General features: G+C 39.6%; 2 protein-coding genes across 2 annotated transcripts in view; both read left to right on the top strand.

The window, feature by feature from the left end:
- The first annotated feature begins 892 nt into the window (after window positions 1-892).
- Window positions 893-23,253, top strand: LOC131428591 (uncharacterized). Its single transcript, XM_058592637.1, has 3 exons — window positions 893-1,008; window positions 1,063-2,126; window positions 23,177-23,253. Exons 1-3 carry the CDS (start codon window positions 893-895, stop codon window positions 23,251-23,253), a joined length of 1,257 nt encoding a protein of 418 aa, XP_058448620.1.
- The window catches only part of LOC131431193 (unconventional myosin-IXAb-like), a 169,991-nt gene continuing 159,058 nt past the window's right edge, over window positions 13,607-24,539 (top strand). The window contains exon 1 of the mRNA XM_058596758.1: window positions 13,607-14,306. The gene's annotated coding sequence lies outside the window, so the exon portion shown is untranslated. The remainder of the gene's footprint in view (window positions 14,307-24,539) is intronic.

Here is a 24,539-nt window from a genome sequence, read left to right as displayed (position 1 = left end):
CGCAGAGAGAACAGAATCGATTTTTGCTGAGCTGAAGGCCGAAATTAAAAAGAATAGCCAGCAAATATCTCGTCTCTCGCGCAAAGTGCCTGTTTCGTCGCCGCTGCCGCCGAAGCCCGACGGATTTGGTCCCAATGCGAAGCGTCGTCGGGAAGATAGTTCTGAGCCAAGTAAAACCTTGGAAGGTTGCCGGAAACCATCGGATAACTGTAATATCGCCACAGTTCCAACGCCCTGCTCCCTCGTATGGATTTACTTGTCACGTTTTCACCCCAGCGTTAGTAAGGAGATGGTTTCGCAGCTAACAAAAGATGGTTTACAGTGCAGCGAAGATGTCACGGTCATCCCGCTGGTGAAAAAAGATGTCGACGTAAATACTTTGAACTTTGTCTCCTTCAAAGTTGGGATACTGCCCAAATTTCGGGAAGCGGCTCTTAATCCCGACACCTGGCCACAAGGTGTTTTGTTTCGCGAGTTCGAAGACAACAAAAAGCAAAACATCTGGTATCCTCCAATCGATATTTCTCCACCGATTCCCGACGAAAATGGATGCAGCACCGTTATGAATGTAGACGAAGTAACACCCAGCCCGCACCGTTTGATGAGAACACCGCCCCGGCAAACGTTATGAGAGTACAATGGAACCACACCGGGACGCACTGAAGTTGATATTTTGGAAGCTCTAGAACCCACCGCCACAGTCGTGCCACAGCAGCCAGCGTTCTCCAGTCGTCCTGGTCCTGTGCGTGGGTGTGGTGAAAGAGTCTTCCAAATGTCTCATCTCGGCAAGTATTTGCATATTCCGTCCTTTCCAAGTGCTGATCTCTCTCGCACTTATAGATGTCCTCCTCTCGCTCTGAATCGGATACCGGGATGCACAGATGTTCGCACCATGGAAGCCCCTGATACGTTCCCCACAGTCGAGCTATTGCAGCCAGCGGTCATCAGTCGTCCCGGCCCTGTGAATGGGAACGCGGAAGGGGTCTTCCAAACCATCTCAGACGGCAAGTACAATTCAATCTCAAACGATTCAGGCGTTGATTCACTTCCCGTCGTTTGCAGTTATCCATCGCACGATCAATCTAGTCAACCGCTGCACTTGTACTACCAGAACGTTGGAGGCATGAACATGCACATCACCGACTTTTTGCTGGCTTGTTCGGATGATTGCTTCGACATCATCGCTCTTTCGGAGACGTGGCTCAGTGATTGTACGCTCTCCGTTCAAGGTTTTGGATCCAACTACGAAGTCTTCCGTACCGATCACAGCCCCTTAAATAACTCAAAAACTATTGGAGGCGGGGTGCTTATCGCAGTGCATCGTCGTATGAAGGCGCAACTGATCGAAACCGCATCTGGTAAATGCGTCGAGCAGGTTTGGGTGCGTTTGAAACTGGTCAATTTTTCCCTTTACCTTTGTGTGATATATCTTCCTCCGGACCGATGCCGCGATCTACCGCTAATCGATGCACATATACAATCGTTGCAAGAAATTACTTCCACTCATGTACTACCCGTAGATGAAATCTTGATTGTGGGAGACTTCAACTTTTCCAGCATAAAATGGCAAACAAGTTCCGGTGGTTTCTTCTTTCCTGATCCGGCGCTCTCCACTTTCCACATTGGCATTACAACCATGCTCGACGGCTACAACCTCAACCTTCTTCGACAGTCGAATCCTGTCGTTAATGAAAATAACCGGATGTTGGATCTTTGCTTTTCAAGTAGAGAAGATGTTGCACCAAAGATTAGTGCTTCACCGTTCCCTCTGGTCAATTCCGCTCGTCATCATCCTCCACTACATATTGTGCTCGATTCAAATCGCTTACAGAACGCCTGCATTCCAACGGACATCATCTGCTATAATTTTAGTAGAACCGACTACACCAATATGACCGACTTCTTGACGCAAATCGACTGGGATGAAGTTCTCGACAACGATGATGTCAATGCTGCTGTGCAGACGTTTTCTAATGTTATGAGCTACGCAATCGACTACTATGTACCGAAACGATCGAGACGGCAGACCCGGCATCCACCATGGCTGACTGCGGAAGCGAGACATCTGAAAACGACCAAAAGAGCCGCTCTAAAGAGGTATTCTAAACATGGAGGATTTTCCCTCCGTAATCACTACGTGCAGATAAATCAGTTGTACAAGAAAACCGTTAAGCGCTGCCATGCCAACTACTTGAACAACGTACAACGAAAACTGAAATCAAATCCAAGGTATTTCTGGAAACATGTGAATGAGCAAAGGAAAGAATTTGGGTTGCCCTCGTCAATGAGCTTTGGAGATCGTACTGGTTCGTGCACACAGGAAATCTGCCAGATGTTTGCGGAAAAGTTTTCTAGGGTTTTTTCAAATGAAATCCTGACTCAGCAGCAAATTCCTGCCGCAGCACTTAACGTTCCCCTGTCTAATAACTCATTGAACTGCATCAATATTGACGAAAACTCAATACGGACGGCAATTGTAGGAATGAAAGCCTCAAATTCTCCAGGCCCTGATGGAATACCGGCAGTTATTCTTAAAAAGTGCTCGCGTGGAGTAATCGCTCCCCTCTGCAAATTGTTTCGAATGTCTCTCGCTCCAGAAGTTTTCCCCAATTTATGGAAAGCTTCCTTTATGTTCCCAGTCCACAAGAAAGGCGATAAAAAGGATATAAACAACTACCGCGGTATCACTTCCCTTAGCGCTATACCAAAGCTGTTCGAAAAGGTTATACTGACACCAATTTTCAATCACTGCAAGCAATATATCGTCGATACTCAACACGGTTTCATGCCTAACCGCTCAACAACCACAAACTTACTATCGTTTTTGTCTTATGTGTTTGATGCAATGTCTAACGGTTTACAAACGGACGTTATCTACACAGATCTTTCCTCCGCTTTCGATATAATCAACCACGACATCACGGTTGCTAAGTTGGACAGACTTGGATTCAGTTCGAACATTCTTCGTTGGTTGCAGTCGTATCTTAGGAATCGTCGTTTAGCAGTTAAAATTGACGATCATACTTCCGGAGAGTTCCTCGCATCATCCGGAATACCACAGGGTAGTCATCTAGGACCGTTAATATTTTTACTGTACTTCAATGATGTCAATTTTGCCTTGGAAGGTCCTCGCTTATCGTTTGCTGATGATGTCAAGATCTATCACATCATCCGCAACTTAGAAGACGTAGCCTTTCTCCAGCGGCAATTGTTAATCTTCGCAGATTGGTGTAAAGTTAACCGTATGATTGTAAATCCAGACAAATGCTCGGCCATTACGTTCACGAGGAGAAAAATGCCATTGCATGTCGAATACTTTCTGGATGGATCCTCGATTGGAAGATCTACTAGCGTTAAGGATCTTGGCGTCCATCTCGATGAGCAACTTACATTCAAGCATCACATCAGTTACATTGTAGCTAAAGCTTCCCGTAGCTTAGGATTCTTAATGAGAATAACTAAGCACTTCACAGACATACACTGTCTAAAATCGCTTTACTGCTCGCTTGTTCGTTCAACTCTCGAATATTGCTCGGCAGTTTGGAACCCATGCTACCTGAACGGTGCTCATAGAATTGAGGGAATACAGCGTAGATTCGTTCGCTTCGCTCTTCGTCGATTGCCGTGGACCGATCCTCATCAACTACCTAGTTATGAAAGTCGCGGGTTATTAATGGGTCTCGACACATTCCAAGTGCGACGAGAATTATCACGCGCTTTGATAATAGCAGATATATTCAACGGTAGGATCGACTGTCCCGTTTTGCTCAACGAAATTAATATTAATGTGCGACCCAGAGCTCTCCGCAACAGTGCTTTTCTTCGACTTCCTATACGACGTACCAACTATGGCGCAAACGGTTCTATTATTGGTTTACAGAGATCGTTCAACCGCGTTTCATCTGGGTATGATTTTAATGTGTCACGAAGCAGAATACGTACAAATTTTCTGAATATTATTAGGAATTATCATTAGGACCAAATTGTGTCTGTTGATTGTAAATAAATAAATAAATAAATAATGACCGATTTTGGCTTAAAATGCACCACTATGTTTCTCCAGACTATTACACTCAGAAGAATATTATGGTAACAGTTACTATTTGAGGGGGTTAATTTGACCATGCGAGTATAGTAGTTTTCAACTGACTATAACATTAGTTGATGTTGACAATATACCAGTTCGTTTTTACTATAAGTTGTTTTGCCTACAGATAGTGAACAATCTCATATCATGGTCGTTGTTACTATTTAAGCATATAGTTGAAATGACCATAACAAACAGGTTACGGCTACTATAGTATTTTTCTCAGTGTACTTTCGTTATCTTGGGGTTTTGGTACCATATGGGTTTGTGCTAAACGTCCATAACTACTTATTTTGTTTCATCTCCGACTCGTCAGTGCACCAACAGTGCATCACCATCACCAAATATGCTCATCCCTATTTACGTAGGGAAAACGGGCCTAGGTCGGACAGCTTATGAACCAGCAATTATTGGCTTTGTAAACGCGGTTTCATGTGACAGGCAGACGTCAGTTAGCTAAATGACGCTGAGTCAATTCAGTTCGGCGTTAATCGTGTTCGTGTTAAAACGTGTACGTTTTTTACTGTTTTTTAATTTCCAGATTTTTGGGTGTATTTTACTTCTGTGTATCGTAACCACGATTTGCACACCAAAATTCTCTATTAGCTAATAATTGTAAATGTAAATTTTTACTGACATATACACACAGAAAAATTTATTTTAATATATAACACTTTGAATTCAAAAATATTTTATTTTGACTCAGCGCTTATTTTCATTTCCTTTTGGATCAAATACATTTGATATTGACTTCAAAGCAATTATTTTTTTTATTCCTACGCGCACAGAACTAAATAAATTGTTATTTGATTCAAAATAAATTAGTTTTGTTTCTACAATCAGGATTTCGTTCGATTGTGTGTAGATTTAATGGATTTTTTTAATTCAATAAATTGTTATTTATTTTCGACTAATTATTGTAAATTAAATTTTAATTTTTTATTGATTGCGTTTTGTGCGCTCAGCTAAGTACGGTTGCAGTATTGACTCCTCGGCTTCCTTTCGTTCAATTGAAGAATCCAATCACCACGAGATGGTGTTATGGTGATTGTTTTGACATATCCCATGTATTTAGACAAATTTTGGACGAATTTTCCAATTTACTTGAGTTTGAACGAATGCAGATGGCAAAACCTTACAAATATGGGTAAGAAAAACGATTATTCACGTGTTGTCATCAAACATATGATTTCAAATTGTCCTATACTCTTGACAATCTCGGATGAAATTTGAAAATTTCAGTTCACATACAGATTTGATTTAGATGATAAAACATGAGTAAATAGACTAGTCATAAAACTTTTGATCATAATTTATCAATTAATCTCAAAATCCAACCCAAAAAACAAAGAATATCCCAGATATGAAAACAGTACCCAACCTCACCCATAAAAATCAATCAAACATACCACGGAAAGTTACTGAATCATTAATGATCGATTTTTTTACCAAATTTCCACAAAAAAAAACTGCATTTCGTTCGAATTTTCAAGCAAAATATGAAAATTATCACCATCGCTTAGTTCAAAGCTCGCCACTTGGGCAGCGCAGCGATCGCAAAAGATTTGGTTGGATTCTTCAATACTCTTGACAATCTCGGATAAAAATTTGAGATCTAAATTCACATACAGATTTGATTTAGATGGTAAAACAAGAGTAAATAGACTAGTCATAAAACTTTTTATCATAATTTATCAATTAAGGGCTGAGGACAGTACCGTAAAGTAGTAGGTTTTTTGCTATTTTCCCGTTTCAAATTAAATTTTCTTGGAAACGGTGCAGAATATAGAAAAACCCACCTCACAATGTCTTCGAAATTTAATTGAGAATATTCTGTGAAATTTTCAGAATGATTCATTGAGTTTAGCGGTCGTGTTGTATTTTTTTCTGACTGAAGAACTGCTGAAAATTGGAACGCTCGGAAATGCATACCTTTACTTGTTCATCGAATATCTCGGCTTTGAAGGCTTGTATCATAAATCTACCGTGACAAAGTCTAGATAATTTAGTTTAGATGCGATTAGTACATAAAAACATATATGTTATCGCGATAAAAATAAAGTCTTGTATTTTTCTGTGAAACAAATTCAGTTTCAATGCATCCACCATTTTTTTCGCTTTGGTTTCCTGATAGCATTCTGAAAAAGGAGAGAGAAATAAAATGTGCTCGACAAGGCTGCCAAACACACAGATTCAATCTTTGTGAAAGTTGAATATTTTTTCGTTGTTCATTGGAATCCATGTAATGTCCAACCCATACGATAGATTTATGTGATAAAACTTCTCATCAAAATAAAAAAATGTATGCCGGCAACCCTGTACAGTTTGCTCATATACGAGAGAGTACAAGAGAAATACGATGCGCAAAGGGAATTGAGCGAGCCACGTGGTCGATTTAAAACTTAACACGTGGCCCTGTGTCCTCAGACCTTAATCTCAAAATCCAACACAAAAAACATAGAATATCTCAGATATGAAAACAGTACCCAGCCTCACTTCTTCGAATTTTGTATTTCATGTTACGATTTCTCCATAAATATCAATCAAACATACCACGGAAAATTACTGAATCATTAATGACAGATTGTTTTAGCAAAATTTCACACGTTTTATTATATTAGTACTCGAATCATAAGAAAAAAAAATAAAAACTCTGCATTTTGTTAGAATCTTCAAGCAAAATCTGAAAATTACCACCATCGCTTAGTTCAAAGCTCGCCACTCGGGCAGCGCAGCGATCGCAAAAGAGTTGGTTGGATTCTTCAATAGTGCAGATAGTTTAAACACAGACAGACTAACAGATACGACACTATGAGCAGACCCTGTCATTCAATATATCATGTCAATTGTGCGCAGCGCAGTGCTGCTATTTTGGCGCGCACGAATTTGACATTTCTCTCCCTTTCTTTTATGTACTAGATTCGATGCGATCTCGTCTAAGGGTGCCATGTTCTCAAAAAAGGATGTTGCCAAGGATTTGTTCGGGAAATATGAGAGCTGGCTATCTTGTTAATATGGTGTCTTTGCTATGAGTAAATTCTCCTGAAAATAAATTTTCGTTGGACACTAGTTCCACCAATATTGAACTGCGCGAACTATTTACTATCGGTACACCCGGTCGGTGTTATGTATACGTTTTTTTACTGGATGGCTAATCCCCGTTTGTCAACATAGATCAGCTGCTTGCAGAGATGTCTGATTTCATCAGGCTTGATACAATATTTGAAAAAGAATCGTCACATTAAATGATGGGATTACGTTGATAATATATTTAACTTTTTCAGCGATGTTTGAACGGAACGATTCTTTTTTCTCAACGTTGTTCACAAAAATGACTCCATAGTTAGGTAAAACCGATTATTGGTTTGTGGTAAATACATTGCTGTAATGTTTATTCCGTTTAGTTAGTTTTTCGCACGGAATGTTAAAAATGTTCATTATCGGGCCCGATGTAAAGTGAACCTGTAGTCATCTAGGCTATTTTTGATTGTGTTGATAATTTTCACTCAAAATTAAGTGGGGGCAGACCAGACGCAAGTAAATATCGTAGCAAAACATGGGTTTGATTTTGTATTGCGTTGGAGGATGGGAAGTAGGCACAATTATGTGCTTAGTTTTGGCAATCTGTATTAAATCTATATCCTGCATGAAATTCGCATGGACGTATACAAATCAGTACATTGCAGAGAATTCTGTATGAATGAAAACTCTGTTGGTAAATAAAAAAGTAAACAGAATCTAGATGACAGACTGGATGTTTTTGATAGGGTAACGTGGTGCCATCATAACATATGCGAGCACTGTCCCAACTAAAGGAATATTCTAAATGACCGTTACAATGATTAAAGAGTCCAATTTGAGTGTCCTGTCTTTTAGTCTGTGATTTAAATTCGTCAACTGCTTCGAATGTTATTACTTCCTCGAACGACGTTTTCCGTTTGAACGATGTAACAAAATGAAATCTCAGTAAAAGTTGTGTTAAATATCACAAAATCAAGTAATAAAAATGTTTGATAAAATTTTAGAATCAATAATCTCTGGCATTTGATTCAAGAACAAAATTTTTAATCAACATCCATGAATTTGAAGTTACTCAGTATATTGGAATTAGTTTAATTCTAGAGTCGAACACTTTTTTAAATTCCAATTTGATTCTGATACGACATATTTGATTCAAATACATTTAATGAACTGTAACAAGCATTTGAATCAAATAAATTTTTCATTTGATTCAATATTTCAAAAATTGAATCCATATCTTAATATACTTGAAGTTGACTTGAAAACTCAATATATTAGAATCTAATGCGTTCTATTTCTCTACGTGTGCGTAAAATTTTCCCATTGATTTACCACCCCCCTCAAAATCAAATCAAAAACACCCAGTCAACTCGCCTGGAATTTTTCAGCTATTTTCGAGTTTGTTTTATAACGGTCGATAAGCCATCTGTCAACATACCCTTAGAAGAGGAACTACAGGTAAACTATTTCAAATAGAATATTAACTTTGACACTATATGAAGTACTTATTATAAATAACTCTCGGCAGTACCAAATTCATCTCAAAAAAATGTATAAAAAGCTTCTATTATTTCTACTTTATAATAAACCTTTACTATTCCGATTTTAACGTATATATTTATATTGAACTTCACCACCTGGGCAATTTTTGTTCAATTTGTTGGCAGGTAGCAAGTGAACAAACACAATCACGTTCGCATATTATTATGGTAGCGACGAATTTATCACGCGGCATGATCGAAAAGCATCGGTATTCCACTCCCAAGTCCTGCTTATATTTTGGTTGGCAGTTTATGGTGAAGGGTAACCGACGGTCAGCGCAGGACAAATCACGAATCGATGGTGTATGTGCATGGTATATTCATATTCTATCTCTTTCATCTGCTTCACGGGGTGACAAATGGATTTACACATACATTCCCATACACTTGTCGCCACGGTTGCAACTGATCAACGATAGGTGGTGGTGAGTGAATGGTGTACAAGCAACATGACAAGTACAATGAGTAGTGATAAGTGAGCTTCATGCAAAAGTATAGCACTCACTAGTGCGACTCGATGTTTCTCGTTCATGTTTTGCTTTCACAGTCTCATACTCGCCATGGCTGCTGCTAATCTTCCCTCTCTTTATCTCTCGCGCGAATCAATCGCTACACGAAAGATAAATACTATTATAATACTGTTTTGGTGACCCGAGAAAAAGAAGCTTTGATTTGGTTATAAACTTGGCCGAGTAAAATTCAGTTGATTTAAAATTTGGTTGGTTTTTTGAGGCAACTTGCCAATCCGAATAATCAATAAGTCAACATTTCATCATTGCCATATGATAACTTTGCAAACCATTTTCGATAAGATAAAGAAATCTGTCGTATCGGTTAAGGTTTTACTTAGCATCTCAGGGAAACAAGTTGCTCGAATCTTTTTTATCTTTTGCGAATGTAACCAGCGATAACTACTCGTGTCAATAAAATTTCAGGAGCACATTTTAAAGAATGGATCATTCAGTCGCTGATATGATAATACCAAGATAAGGTTCTTATCAAGTACTACTCAGAATTGATTCCTAGTATCAATAAACTCGTCGTACTAGCTTTGCGAATAGCGTTTTTTTGATGAAGCAGAAGGGTAATTACCGTTAAAGAGATTAGAAAAGTTTACAACTGCGATTTTATGGTAAAAACCTGTTAATCCACCCAGTGGTGTAATGGTGTATTATTTTTGACGTTTCACGAGAAATCTATGCAAGCTTCATCTCAGACATTTTGAATAACTGTTTCCGGAAACGAAATCGGGAGACTGTCGCGGTTGCAGTAAGCTTAGGCCAGTAAATAGCCAGGTCTACAAGTTTAAATAGTTCGTACGATCTGTTTTCAAAAATTTCATACTTTTTGTGTCGTAAACTATATGAAGATTAAATATTTTTAGCATTCATTATCCTGAAAGTCGGAAAGCCCGGATAAAATTCAACCTCATTCAATAGCGATAATAGGATTTTTATTTGAATCAATGATCAACTGATTCAGTCACGGTTAATTTGTTTGGACATAAGCTAAAAAGATTAGTATGCTAAGAGAATTTACTGGCAAGTTTCATGGAATTTGTTCCACCAACAATAAATTCAAGGAAAACAATATTTTATTGAATATTGATTATAGAGACATAGTCACATGCTCTAATTTCGATTAAACCAATGATCAGTTTAATAAAACGTGCTTTGTGATTGAATTTTGTTATCAATTTTAGTCACAGCACACATGAAAACAATATTTACAGTTTTCACTAACATCACTACACTTCCGGTAGAATATAACTGTACTATAGACTGTAAAAATTTCATATACATTGCGAAGCATGCAGTTCCGATGCAAACATCTTTTCAAATAAACTTAAATCCATGAAATTCTTTCTTTCTTTTGGGCGTACATTTCGTAAGGTGTCTATGATTTGTCTCTTCCTCAGTAACGTATTCGTGTCTGCACCGTAATTCTTATTTCTTCAAAACGGTTGAAAATTCATGCTCATGTGTGCTCGGTGCCGAAGTGTGTGTTTTGTTTTCTATACCGCGTTTACGAAATCGAACACCACACACAGTGTTCTTCGTTCGTTGAGACGGTGTTGTGTTTTCTCCTTCCGTAGCACCTCATTTACGTACGATTTCTAAAACGGTTTGAAATAACGGAAGATAGATCGGGATGAAATTCAGAAGTTCCCTATGGAATCGTAAAACCTTTGATTTGAACCAAAGTTTGTATAAAAAGGTCAAGCCATTGCTGAGAAAAGTTAGATTTTAGAGATCTGATACCCCATCATGATATCTCGGCTCAGAAGTCACTTTACACAATGATCTTTCTATATGAGAAAGGCTAAAACCCTTTATATATGAGATAGGTAAAAAGGCGGGTGGGTAATGTCAGAGACATAACTGGATGACGAGAATAATAATGAAACTAACATATTTTTCCGTACTGGAAATTGTTTGAATAGTTTGAATGAATTATGTACCTATTCGTATTTTTGAAGTTTATGGGTACCTTTTGGGAAGTGTCAAAACATATTTGGTAAACGCAACGTTGTTTTTGTGATAATTCAAATGTCATGACGAGAAAAACATACATTATTATGTGGTACAAAAAAAATAACTCAGAAACTCAGATGTACTTGGTTTGTTCGACGATTGCTGAAACATTTACCTTCAAATTAGCTCGTGTCTTTGTCAAGCGTCTTATGATCGCCGCTTCAGAGTACATTCCTTGATTAATTATAAGAAGCGTATAGAAGATATCGCAATATGTTTAAGCCCTTCTTCACCTTGTGTATGAATAAATGCCGTTGAAATGAATGAAATGATCAAATTGCCCATTACAATCTTTGTATATGTGATGTATGTACGGTCTGTGAAATGTAACTTCTGGCTAGTAGAGATACGGATTTATATTTTTTGGGTTTTCTGTTCGATTGGAACTTTTTAAGGCAATTCTCCTCTGCTGTCGATCTTGTATTGTGTATTATTGTCAATCTCCGAAAAAGTCTGTGTCCGATTTTTTTTTCTTTAATCAACACTGATATCATTGTTGTATTAATCGGCGTCTTTATCTTCAAAACCTCGTGCTTCACTCGAAACATTGTCAATATGAACTATAAAAATAAACTACTAAAAAATTGTAAATTGTCGTTTGACAAATACATATTTGTTGATGCATTTAGTGAACAAACAAATAATTCTTGTTGCTAGATAATGTTACCTTTTAGATCTGTAATTACATTTAATCAACCAGTCGATTTATTTCTCTATTCACTCTAATTCTTGATATGAAAATGCTGTAAACTTCAGTACAACAGACAGTGAAAGGGTTAAAACAACTGTCCAACTCCTGGCAGATAAAATTTTCAAGTGTGCATACTAGTAACGTGTGCAGGTAACATTTTCAAGTGTGCATACTAGCAGGGCCGCCGACAGAAAATTCGGACCCGGGAGGACTGCATTATTACGGGCCCGTAAACATGCAAATAAAAAAAACATTTTAAGCGTAAGAATATCATCATCTCAAAAGATGTTTAAGTACATTATTTTAACATAATAATTCGTAAGCTAAATTTGTTTCGATTTTTGATATTTTGTTTTGTAATGAAAAATGAAAAAACTTTTTCGAATTTCCGGGCCCCCTGAAAAAGTTCGGGCCTGGGGGGATTTCTCCCTTTCCCCCTCTCCTCACAGCGGTCCTGCATACTAGTAATCCTCCAATGCGAGTGTAAAATTTCTTAAGTGTGACGAGAAAAAAAACAAACAAGAAGCCCGCTATTTCAAAAGTCTGCAAATTTGAGGATTGTATATAAAAGTTTCAAAAACCTGTAAAAAGTCAGCAAAATTACAGAGTCTGCTTAGGGCATATTCAGGAGTGTTCTAGTTCTAGATGCATAATTTATGTAAGTTTTAAAATTTAAATCTAGAAATTATAACAAAATAAACTGGCAGCCCCAGCAGCGTTTTACCTGTGTTTCAAATATAGAAAAAATAGAACGGCAATGTATACCAGTTTTAAATTTGACAGTAGAACTGGTCGAATAAATAAAACTAAAACGGATTGCTGGGGATACGTTTGTTTCAGTTTCATTTACATTATAGACCACCCATATGAATCTTGCAGCTGCTGAATTTGCTCTTACAATTGAAATCGACAAATTTACAGGCAAATGAGCAACCTGGCACCTGTGATTCTGACGTTCATTATTTCGCTATTGTGTGGCGATTCCGTCGCATTTTATGCCCCACTGGTAATCGGCAATTGAGCGGATTGCCATAAAATGATTCTTTATTTACATTATTATCTAAATTTCTTGGTAACCAAATTGTAGCAATCTGATCAGTGTTGCTTGAAATGATAACATTTGTTATTGACAAGAGGATGCCCAATACTATGGTAACTCTACACAGAATTTTTGTATCGTCGATTTAGTCACCAGAATAAATACAATTGTATAATAAAATCAAGAAAATGTGAATAAAGCACTAGATTGGTTAAGAAAAAACTGAATAAATTTTGTATTCTGAGTGAATTTTATTTATCGTTGTTCTATACCACATCAGAACACAACATGAACAGAGGAATGCAAAATCTTTCTAAATTCAAACAATTCGCCTTAAAATTCAAACAATGGCACAGCTTCCAGACGCATTACACGAAGCACACCTGTTGGATTCATTTCAGCTGGTTGTCGTTTTCTCGGGATCACCAGCGATCGTTTTTCGTTTAGTGCCTTTGCCATTGCGGAAAAGGCACTGGCCGATGCTGACTGCTGTGCCGACTTGTTACTCCCTCTCAGCTCAGCTCACATGATGCGTATTATAAACAGCACAATAAAGCACACACACCATCGCACGTGAAGCCCAACAACGATGAGCGGTGAGCAGTTTGCGATGGTGGAGATGGCAGAACATGGTGAGCTGAATGGTTTCTTTCGCGTGAACTCTCTATTTTATGATACGGCGGTGGGTGAGATTCCTCCGTGGTCTTGGTCTTGGTTGGTCTCTGTTCGATTCGACGACGTCGTCGTGTCAGCTTAGCTTCGCGAAAGCCATTGCCATAGTCAGCCAACAGGAGGCCAACGAGAAGAAGTAGTTGCGTTAAAAAAAATCTTTCACGCGAGAAACAGTGGAACTTCCTGGACATATTCGGATAACGATAGTGGCCTTCCGCGAGGACACCAAGTGCGGGTGACAGAAACGAAACATTAGTCGGAATACGGAAGCAATATTGGCGAGTGAATCGTGGCCGTTGTTTTTCGAGAAGGTGGATTTTTCTGCGAAATATGTGAGCCACATCTTGTGCAGAGGAAGATTTGGTGGAATCGATTCCGAAAGTATTGTCGTCGTGGACGGTTGTGTACCTCCGTGCGGTGGAAATCGAGTGCCCAGTGAACCAGCAAACCAATTTACATTAATCCGTGAAGAAATTCGAGTGGAATAAACAGGTTGAACCGTGCGATTTACGTGGGTTACCCAATGGTGGCAGTAATGGAACGCAGGCGGCCGTGATTTTCGCTGTCGACATTTTGACATCCATACATTCTCGCTTTGTGGAGGCCTGCTGCTGTGTAAATATGTCTGGAAAAAAAGTGACACCAGTGAAGATGGCAGGCATTTGTCCGTTGCGGCCAGTACAACAGTAATCGAAGGAAGCACGGTCAGCTTCGGGCAAAGGTGAATAATGTTTTTCTTTTTTTCCTGACGGGATTTGTCTAATTTCATATTGGGAAAATAGGGCTGCACGATAGAATTGCACAAGCAGAAAGAGGAGGAAAGTGAGCGGACAGACGGTGCGAGTGTGTGCGTGTGTGTGTGAAGCTGTGAAAGTGATTCCAGAAATCTGTGTGTTGGGCTGTTGGGCCAATCGAGCCAACAGTGGTGGCTCCTAATCTGCACTGCTTCGGGTGAAGCCTGTATTACTGATTACCAGAAACACTGAATATCGTTGCAATGCAGATTACCTTTTCTGTGAAAGTTTCAGTTCCATATTATATTGAAATTTACAATTCTGATTTTTTTTCAAATGGAAAGTCTTCCAACTGAAATAGGCTTAAAATTGAATTATAACAAACATTTTTTCATCAATCAGACACATTCGCATCAAACAAACAAACCTTTCTGTTTGCGATTGTGTTTGAATTTAACATATTCCTGAAATACTTTTTAATCACATCACATCTTTCTTAAACGATCACTTCAAGGAAGTATCTTAGTAAACAAACTTAATTGTATTCACAACAATGTACTAAATCTTAATTCTCTGCACGACGGTGCCATTTTTGTGTCTGTTTCCTTAAGTTTATAAATTGTACCTTAAATGGTTCACGCAACTACTGTTGGCGACGAAGTTTGTGAATACAGAAGGTCAAGCTCCGCATCGGAATGTAGTACCCTAACTTTGCTTCGAAGTTATATCATGGGAATATTTCGTCAACTTAAACGTGGTTTTCTACACATACATTAAATGTTCTTATACCCATGTTTTAACAAATAAAGCTATGTAGTTGGGTTTTCAAATTAAACCATTGCTTAAGTTAATACAAACGCCAATAAAGAAAGAAATACGAAGTTCTATTTGTTTCGTCTTCGGCTCGCCAGTACACAAGTTTAACTGCTATGCCATCTAGCAGTTCAACATAAACCGCAATTCGAACGCTTCTTGAGTTGCAACTTTCAAAACACTCCGAAATGCATCGTCCTTACTGATGTGCCGAGCGTCCAATCTGATGGATCACCAAAGCTTCACACTTTTTCGAGTTTCCTGGACCAGACTCACCATCGCCTTTTTACGGTCTCATTTGTATCTAACAGAGGCGATGCAAATACGATCCCTTGTTTCAGCAAGAGAAATATCTCCGGAATCGTCTTCAGACTGCAGAGTTTTATTTTATTTTTGACTTTCGTTAACGTTACAATATTTGTTTGGAGGGCGTCTATTGTGCCGCTGTGCTATGCTAAATTAGCGTTTACTCTAGTAACACATTATGTTGCGGTAACTCATTCCTAACAAGTTGAAACAGTTTACTCGAATTTTTTGTTGCGAACCGATCACTAACAAATTTGTTTTACTCAAAAATAAGCAAATAAGTCCTTTTGTGAAATCTGACCTTTTTCAACAGACTTCGTGTCCGAATTCATAGCGTACAGAACCATTGCATGGCTGGTGCTACGATCATTCTGACACTTAGAATCCTTCCAGGGCTCGAACATATGACAAAAGGTTTGTAAGGACAGCGCTATATGCATTGAGCCGTCAACGTTCTGTTCAGAATTACGTTGGTGGTTAAAAAATCTTTACTCGAGCAGCAATTGAAGAAACACTTGTTAATCCATTCAAAGATTTTCAAATTTCCTATTTCCAATCGATCCTAAGTCGCTTTGTTGTAGCATACAATATTGTTTGATTTATTAGCAAGCAAAGTGAAGATTGACTGAAACATACTGATCGATCCAGTTTGAACATTTCAACCGGATGACATTGTTGAAATCCAGACGCTGAGAGTGGTGTGAACTTTTACTTATCCAACTAAACGGCGCATTCTTCGTTGTTCTGACAAGCTAAAATCTTTCGTCATAGGCTGTATTCCATGTGAAGGTACTCCGGTTAGCTTGGATAATCGATTCAATCATCGATATACGCTTAACCACAACTATTACCATGTACGCAATATAACATATTTTTATAAGGGATATCCTAGCCACTAGATCATATGGGAAGTTTCTGAATTTAGTTTCAAAAATAAAGTTGAATTAAACCAGTAGTATTAAAACAGATCTGGGTGGTGTAAAGCCTAATTTGAATTGGATTCTGGACTGAATTTTCGACAGAATTCTAAAACTGAGTTCATAACCTGGATTCTGGTCCATTTGAATTCTAAACTTAGTTTAACGATTTAGAAATCAGTTTCAAGGGTCAGTTTCTGAATTTAGTTTCAGAATATAGGTTCACTAGTTTAGACTCAGGAACTGAATCCTAAAATTCTGAAACTATATTTACGGAACTAGTTTCTTAATTTGAGTTTTAGGAACTTAATTTCTGAATTTAGGAACAAACTCAAGTCAGAAATTTTTTCCCTTCGGGCCCGAGGTATACCACCCTTCGTACCAGTCCGCGACGTCTTGGCAACTCGAAATCTTCCTTATATGACTCTCATCTAAAACTTCTTGAAAACTATCAATGCTCAAATTTAGTGCTCTCCCTATCTCTTTCTCGTCTACAGCTCTACCGCACTCTTCTTTACGTTGCTGGAAGTATGGCCTGTGTAAACGATGCTTCGGAGCATGCACCTGCCTTGAACTGACTGAGTTGCTGGAAGCTACCCAAAAACGTCACATCAACGTCAGAACACACCAACGAAGCATCCCAATCCAGAATAATCTCTTCATTGCTACAAGCTGAAAAACATGAAGATTCATCGAACGCAAAATGTGTAAAAGATGTATGCCACAAACCAATGATGTATTCAAATTTCAATTCAATACTGTGTAGGTCCCACCCTCCCTATGTCCCCTTACTAACTGGGGAGTATGCCGCCCCGTAATACGGCATCCCTTTCTCTCTCCCTAACAACAAGACAATCGGCCATGTTAAGCTAAAGCAAATGAGCCTAATAAAAATTTTATTTGAAGAAAAAAAAAAAAGTCAGAAATTTTAGATCGCATGCTTAAAGTAGTTCAATTTAAACCGCCAAACAGACGCAAAGTTTGCACTATTTATGCAACCCTCAAATAATATTGCACAAGTGCAATATTGTTTGACATCTCAGGCGTAAACGAGTGACGGCTTATTACTGACCATCGCAGAATGTGAACATTTAGGGGTTTTGTTGCTTTGTGTCAAAAGCACATGTTTTGTTTCAATTTCTTCGTGTTTCGCCTTCGGCTCGTCAGTACTTAAAGCAGTTCAAATTGAACTCCATTTCGCACCTAGCAGTTCAATTCAAACCACCAAATAGACGCAGAAATAATAATTCACCTGTGCAATATCATTTAAGAATTGCATAAATAGTGCAAGCTTTGCGTCTCAACAATAATTGTATTCTTTCGTATCGGCGGTAGCTTTTGTTCGTTTGGTTCACTCATTTTAGGTCGTTCTATTGTTCACTACACAATCTTCCGTCCCGGACGTAAGCGATTTTGTTTTATCGACTGAGTTGAATGAGATCTGAAAGCGAACTGATACGGAATTTTGATGTCGATTATTAAATTTCGAATTTGCATATTTCAGTGAAAGAAACTATCAAAATGCTATTTCTGGCTTTCAGAAGGGCCAAATTGTTTAATTCTCTACGATATTAAACTGATCGGAGCATTTTTCTCGAACGCAGTAAATACCAGTTTTATTTGCGCTCATTTGGTGCACAAATTTAAACAAACTATTCTTGATATGCACTAAATTGATGATTTTATTCTCAATTTGCGTAGAAGTACTTTAGTACTATAACATTTGGTGTGATTAGAATGGCTGATTTTGTAAAGATGTCCACTTTTCGCATTCTTTGTCTCCAATGCTGACAATAATATTTACTGACTCAGCTAGCTGTCTAGACGCTCTTGCCGGTGGCCATTCCAGACATCCATGGATACAAACAATTGAAGCTGAATTAGAAGTGCGAAATATAACCTTAAGCTGGGTCCCTGGACACGCCGGTATACCCGGCAATACGTAAGCTTATAAACTAGCAAACGAAGGCAATACGTAAGCTGATAAACTAGCAAAAACGGCAATCCAATGACCCTCCCGATTCCGTCGTAAGATGTTGTCCGCTTCACAAAAGAAAAAGGCGGGTGGGTAATGTCAGAAACATAACTGGAGAACGTGAATATGAACAATACAAATATGCTTGGTGACATGGTGTGAAACCTTTTGAACATCAATAATCGTTCATATTAATTGATTGATTGTTTGTGTGAATTGTGCCACTTTTACGGCTTCTATATTGAAGTATAATTAGAACTGAATTCGAAGCATGGGACTAGTTACGAATTCCGTTGCAAAATGTAGGTTCGGTATCCAGATCAAGAATTCAGTTTATTTAGTTTTATTTTTTTTTTTTTTATAATAAAATTTTTATTGGGCTCATTTGCGTTAGCTTAACGTGGCCGATTATCTTGTTGTTAGGTGGATATGAGTGGAAGCCGTATTATGGGGCGACCTGCTCCCCTAAAGTTAGTAAAGGAGTGTCAGGAGGGTGGGACCTATACTGTATTGATTTTGAACATATTTTGGTATTACAAATCATTCATTAATAGCTTGCATCTTCTTAACACACTTTTCATTTCCGAGTTCTTGACGTTCTCCAGATTGTAACGAGGAAGAGACTGTACTAGACTCGGATGCTTTGTTGGTGTACTTTGATGTCGGTGTGTCATTTATGGATGGTTTCCAGCAATTCAGCTTGACCAGTGTTTAGTTCATTTGGGGTAGGACCACTGTAGAAGAAAGAAAGAGAAAGAGAGGGCACTAGATTTGCACGTTTATAGCTTTGAGGAAGTTATAGAGGTAGGTCATGTAAAGGAGATCTCGGGTTGCCAAAACGTCACGGACTGGAACATAAGGTGGTCTACCTCGGGCCCGAAGGGAATCAATTAGCTGGAGTCTGACGTCGCAATACTCGGAGCACACCCAAACAACATGCTCGATGTCATGATAACCGTCTCCGCAAACGCAATGATTACTCTCACTAAGGCCAACACGATGAAGATGCGCTTTGAGCAAAGAGTGGTTGGACATAAGTCTTGACATTGTGCGAATAAAGTCCCGGTTCACGTCCAACCCTCGGAACCAAGCTTTCGTCGATACCTGCGGTATAATGGAATGTAACCACCGTCCTAGATATCCATCATTCCAGGAGGTTTGCCAGCTGACGAGTGCCTCTTGACGAGAACGACTGAAAAATTCATTGAAGCAGATTGGTCTTTCATAGGTTTCACCTTGTAATGCGCCCACCTTGGCCAGTGAGTCCGCCATCTCATTGCCCCTTACGGAACAATGTGATGGGACCCAAACCAAGGTAATCCGATATGATTTTTCAGATAAAGCACTCAGTTGTTCCCGTATTTTCCCCAGGAAATACGGCGAGTACTTTCCAGGCTTCACTGAGCGAAGAGCCTCGATAGAGCTGAGACTGTCCGATACAATGAAGTAGTGGTCTGTGGGCAAAGTTTCAATGATCTCAAGGGTATACTGAATTGCAGCTAGTTCTGCGACGTAAACTGAAGCCGGATCACTGAGTTTATAGGAGGCGGTGAAATTTTCATTAAAAATACCGAAGCCAGTGGACCCGTCGAGATGTGATCCGTCAGTGTAAAACATTTTATTACAGTCGACTTCTCTAAATTTGTCATTAAAAATATTTGGGATCACTTGAGGGCATACGTGATCCGGGATTCCATAAATATCTTCTTTCATGGATGTGTCGAAAAACACCGTAGAATTAGAAGTATCATAGAAACGAACACTGTGAGGATTATATGAAGAAGAATAATTGTTACGTGACATGAAATCAAAGTACAATGTCATAAATCGGGTCTGAGAATTAAGCTCGACTAGCCGTTCAAAGTTATCGATAACCAACGGGTTTAAGACGCTACATCGAATGAGTTGTCGATATGAGAGATCCCACAAACGGTTTTTCAGCGGTAGAATTCCCGCTAGTACCTCGAGACTCCCCGTATGAGTCGACTGCATACAACCCAAGGCAATACGCAAGCAACGATACTGGACTCTCTCCAGCTTGATAAAGTGTATCTTCGCGGCTGAACGGAAACAGAAACATCCATACTCCATCACTGACAATATCGTTGTTTGGTACAGCCTTATAAGATCTGTTGGGTGAGCTCCCCACCAAGTCCCGGTCACTGTACGGAGAAAGTTGATTCTTTTTTGGCATTTTCGTTTCAGATACCTAATGTGACATCCCCAGGTACCTTTGGAATCGAACCAGACTCCGAGGTATTTGAATGTGAAGGCCTGAGCTATGGTTTGACCCATTAGTTGAAGCTGTAGTTGTGCAGGTTCACGCTTCCTGGAAAATACTACCAACTCAGTTTTCTCCGTGGAGAATTCGATACCTAGCTGTAGAGCCCATGTAGACAAAGCGTCTAAGGTAGTTTGTAATGGTCCTTGCAGGTCGGTAGACTTGGATCCTGTAATAGACACCACGCCATCATCTGCAAGTTGCCTTAACGTGCAAGAATTTTCAAGACATTCATCGATGTCATTGACGTAAAAGTTATAAAGAAGGGGGCTGAGGCATGAGCCCTGGGGAAGGCCCATGTAACTAATTCGTGAGGTCGTCAAGTCTTCATGTGTAAAAAACATGTGCTTTTCCGATAATAAGTTGTGCAAAAAATTGTTCAAATGTGGGGAAAGACCATGCTTGTGCAGCTTCTCCGAGAGAATTTTTATGGAAACTGAATCAAAAGCCCCCTTTATGTCCAAGAATACTGATGCCATTTGCTTCTTGTGAGCGAATGCCATTTGAATTTCTGTAGAAAGCAGCGCAAGGCAATCGTTCGTTCCTTTGCCTTTACGGAAGCCAAATTGTGTATCTGAAAGCAAGCCACTTGTTTCCATCCATTCATCGAGACGAAACAGAATCATTTTTTCCAGCAGTTTCCGAATACAGGAAAGCATTGAAATCGGCCGATACGAGTTGTGGTTGGAGGCTGGTTTGTCCGGTTTCTGAATAGCGATAACCCTCACTTGTCTCCAGTCTTGAGGAACAAAGTTCTGTTCGACGAACTTGTTGAACAAGTTTAACAGACGTTTTTTCGCGATATCGGGAAGATTTTTAAGCAAATTGAATTTAATTTTATCACACCCTGGGGCATTGTTGTTGCACGATAAGAGGGCTAGAGAAAACTCCGTCATCGTAAAGGGGGAATCGTTTTCACTGTATCGAGAGGACGCGACGCGATAGACATTCGATTCGCGAACAAAATCCGGGCAAACTTTCTTGGCGAAGTCAAATATCCAGCGATTTGAATATTCTACGGATTCGTTATTAGTGGTTGCATTTCTCATACGACGGGCTGTATTCCACAGAGTGGTCATCGATGTTTCCCTAGATAGGCCATTGACGAACCGACGCCAGTAACCTTTTTTTTTTGCTTTAATCAGATTTTTCAGGGTCTTTTCTAGTGATGCATATTTCTCGTAGTCTTCGCGCTTGCCACTGTTCCCGAATTTTTTATACGCGGATGATTTTGTTTTATATATTTCCGAGCACTCTTTATCCCACCATGGGTTTGAGGGTCGCGTAGTGATTGTAGTTTTGGGTACTCGTTTGGTCTGGGCTTGAATCGCGGCGTTGAGGATCAAGTCAGCTAGGGATTTGTATTCTTCTTCTAGCGAATCTGGTTGTTTCGTTTCGAGAGCTTGGGATATCGCGGTCGAGTAGGAACTCCAGTCGATGTTTTTCGTGAGATCATATGTCATATCGACTGATGTCGGTGTTTGTGCACCAGTGGATATTGAAACCAAAATCGGCAAGTGATCACTACCGTGGGGATCAGGGATTACCTTCCACTTGCAATCTAGCTGTAGTGATGTCGAGCAAAGGGATAAGTCCAGCGCACTAGAGCGGCCTGGCGGTCTTGGATTGCGTGTCATTTCACCCGTATTTAAAATTGTCATATTGAAGTTGTCGCACAGATCATAAATTAACGAAGAACGGTTATCATCATATAGGCAGCCCCACCCCGTACCATGCGAGTTAAAGTCTCCTAAAACTAACCGCGGGGTGGGAAGAAGCTCAATGATGTCTGCCAGTCGTCGATGCCCTATCGAGACTCTGGGAGGTATGTAGATAGAAGCTATACAAAGATCTTTGCCTCTAATTCTGATTTGGCAAGCAACAACTTCAATGCCCGGGATCGAGGGGAGGTTAATTCTATAAAACGAATAGCACTTTTTGATCCCTAAAAGAACCCCTCCATAGGAGTCTCCTCGATCCAGGCGTATAATGTTGAAATTGTGGAAGTCAAAGTTTATATTTGAAGTGAGCCATGTTTCACACAATGAAAATACGTCGCAGTTACGCGAATTTATCAAAAATTTGAAAGAATCTAATTTTGGGATGATACTTCTGCAATTCCACTGCAGTATAGTGATCATATTCTCGATTTCTGTAGGTATTTCAGCCATCGATAGATACGATCGCTGCAAGGAGGGGCCATTGTTCTGTCAACTGTTTTAAAAATGTTCTTACTGTTGGTAATAAAGCCGTTAGAATACTTTTAAGAGGATCAGTTATATTGAAGGCTGTTAATATCCAGTCCACGATATCAGAGAATTTTAGTAATCCAGAGTTTGTCGGATTTTCTGGTTGTGTTTTGGGATCACCTGGGTTTTTCGGTGTCCCTGGAAGCGCAGGAAATTCCTGGTTGTATTTTAGAAATCCAGGCGGTATTGGCTTGGGTTCAACGGAATTTTTCTGGTTGAACTTTAATGTTTTATTTTCATTTTGATGTAGTACTTTTAGACCTTTGCGAGGAAGGTTAGGAGAGGACATAATTGGTCTTTTCCTATTTGTTCCTAGCTGAAGAGAAGAAGGTCCTACGCCGGGGTCATAAGAAGCATCAGCGTCAGTCGACAAAAGAGCAAACGGATTGTTAGGGGTAGGGGGAGTGGCTCGTTTGAGGATTTCCGCGTAAGATCGTTTAGAATGCTCCCTTACGGTTCGCTTAAGCTTTTCCTCGCGTTGTTTGTACTTGGAGCATTCAAAAAGATCATGCGGATTCTCGCCACAGTAAATACACTTTTCGGTCGTTTTCCTGCATGAGTCATCCCCGTGTCCCTCGCCACATTTACCACACCGTGGTTTGTTACAACAGTATGGTGCCGTATGTCCCATCTTTTTGCAGTTCGAACAGTGCATTACCCTCGGTACATACAACCGGACAGGTAGACGAACCCCTCCCACTAAAACGTAATTCGGAAGTGCAGAACCGGCGAAGGTCACACGAAAAGAGTCTGATGGGTAGTACTTCCCATCTTGTGCCGATTTAGAGTGCAATTGCTTGCACTCCAATATCTTCACTGGTTGAAGATCGACATTCTTGAAGCGGCCAATCCCATCCTTCATAAGATCTTCAACCGTTAAACTCTCCTCGCGAACCACACCGTCGATCTCCACCATCCGAGAAGGTACGTAGACGCGATACTCCCTCGTGAAGATCTCATTGCTAGCAATATCGTTTGCTTGTTTCAGATCAGTCACGACGACGCGCAGTCTATTTGGTGACACCTTGTCAATGTGTTTCACTGCCGAGTAGTACTTATACAGATCTCGAGCTATATTAAGGACTCTAAGAGATTTAGCTATGGGTCGGAAGTATACCACCCACGGGCCAACCGATCCGTCATCCTGATAGGCCTTCCGACGGAGGGGTGGTTTTTCCAAAGGGGTTGCGGGGATATCCATGTAAGATGTGTCACCATAAGAGTATTCATCTAAATGTTCCACCTCTTCAGGTACATCATCATCTTCCCCGGGGTTCCCCCCATCGGAAGACATATCTCCCACAACAACAAGATAAATAGAGCAAATAGATAGGGTAGTAAGAAATAGAAAGATAAAAATAAGGAAAAAACTACTTCACCGGTATGGTTTGTTGAGCCGATAGATGAGTTCGCTTCGATTGTTTCCCTCGCGTGACCTTGATGAATCAACCACTGCTGGTGCCGATGCTATTCAAGCGACAGGTAGAAACGCTGAAGCACACAACTGTCTGCTGCCGGTGTGTATCACTGCCGGTGTGTATCACTGCCGATCACTTATTAGATCTAAGAAAGATCTCACAACAGAAATGTTTCCGCTAGCCCTTGCTAGGGAAACACCTTCGCACTCGAGATTTTGTAATTAATACCGTCCTGATACGGAGCAGAAAAAAAACAAGTGT

Source organism: Malaya genurostris, chromosome 2 (assembly GCF_030247185.1).
Source record: "Malaya genurostris strain Urasoe2022 chromosome 2, Malgen_1.1, whole genome shotgun sequence".
NCBI classification, from domain to species: domain Eukaryota; kingdom Metazoa; phylum Arthropoda; class Insecta; order Diptera; family Culicidae; genus Malaya; species Malaya genurostris.
This window is presented reverse-complemented; position numbering and strand designations above follow the sequence as displayed.

Coding starts and splice junctions, on each gene's coding strand:
- LOC131428591 (XM_058592637.1), top strand. CDS start 893: ATGGAAGCCCCTGATACGTTCCCCACAGTCGAGCTATTGCAGCCAGCG. Junction 1,009..1,062: donor CAAACCATCTCAGACGGCAA/GTACAATTCAAT, acceptor CGTCGTTTGCAG/TTATCCATCGCACGATCAAT. Junction 2,127..23,176: donor ACATGGAGGATTTTCCCTCC/GTAATCACTACG, acceptor ATTTGTTCCTAG/CTGAAGAGAAGAAGGTCCTA.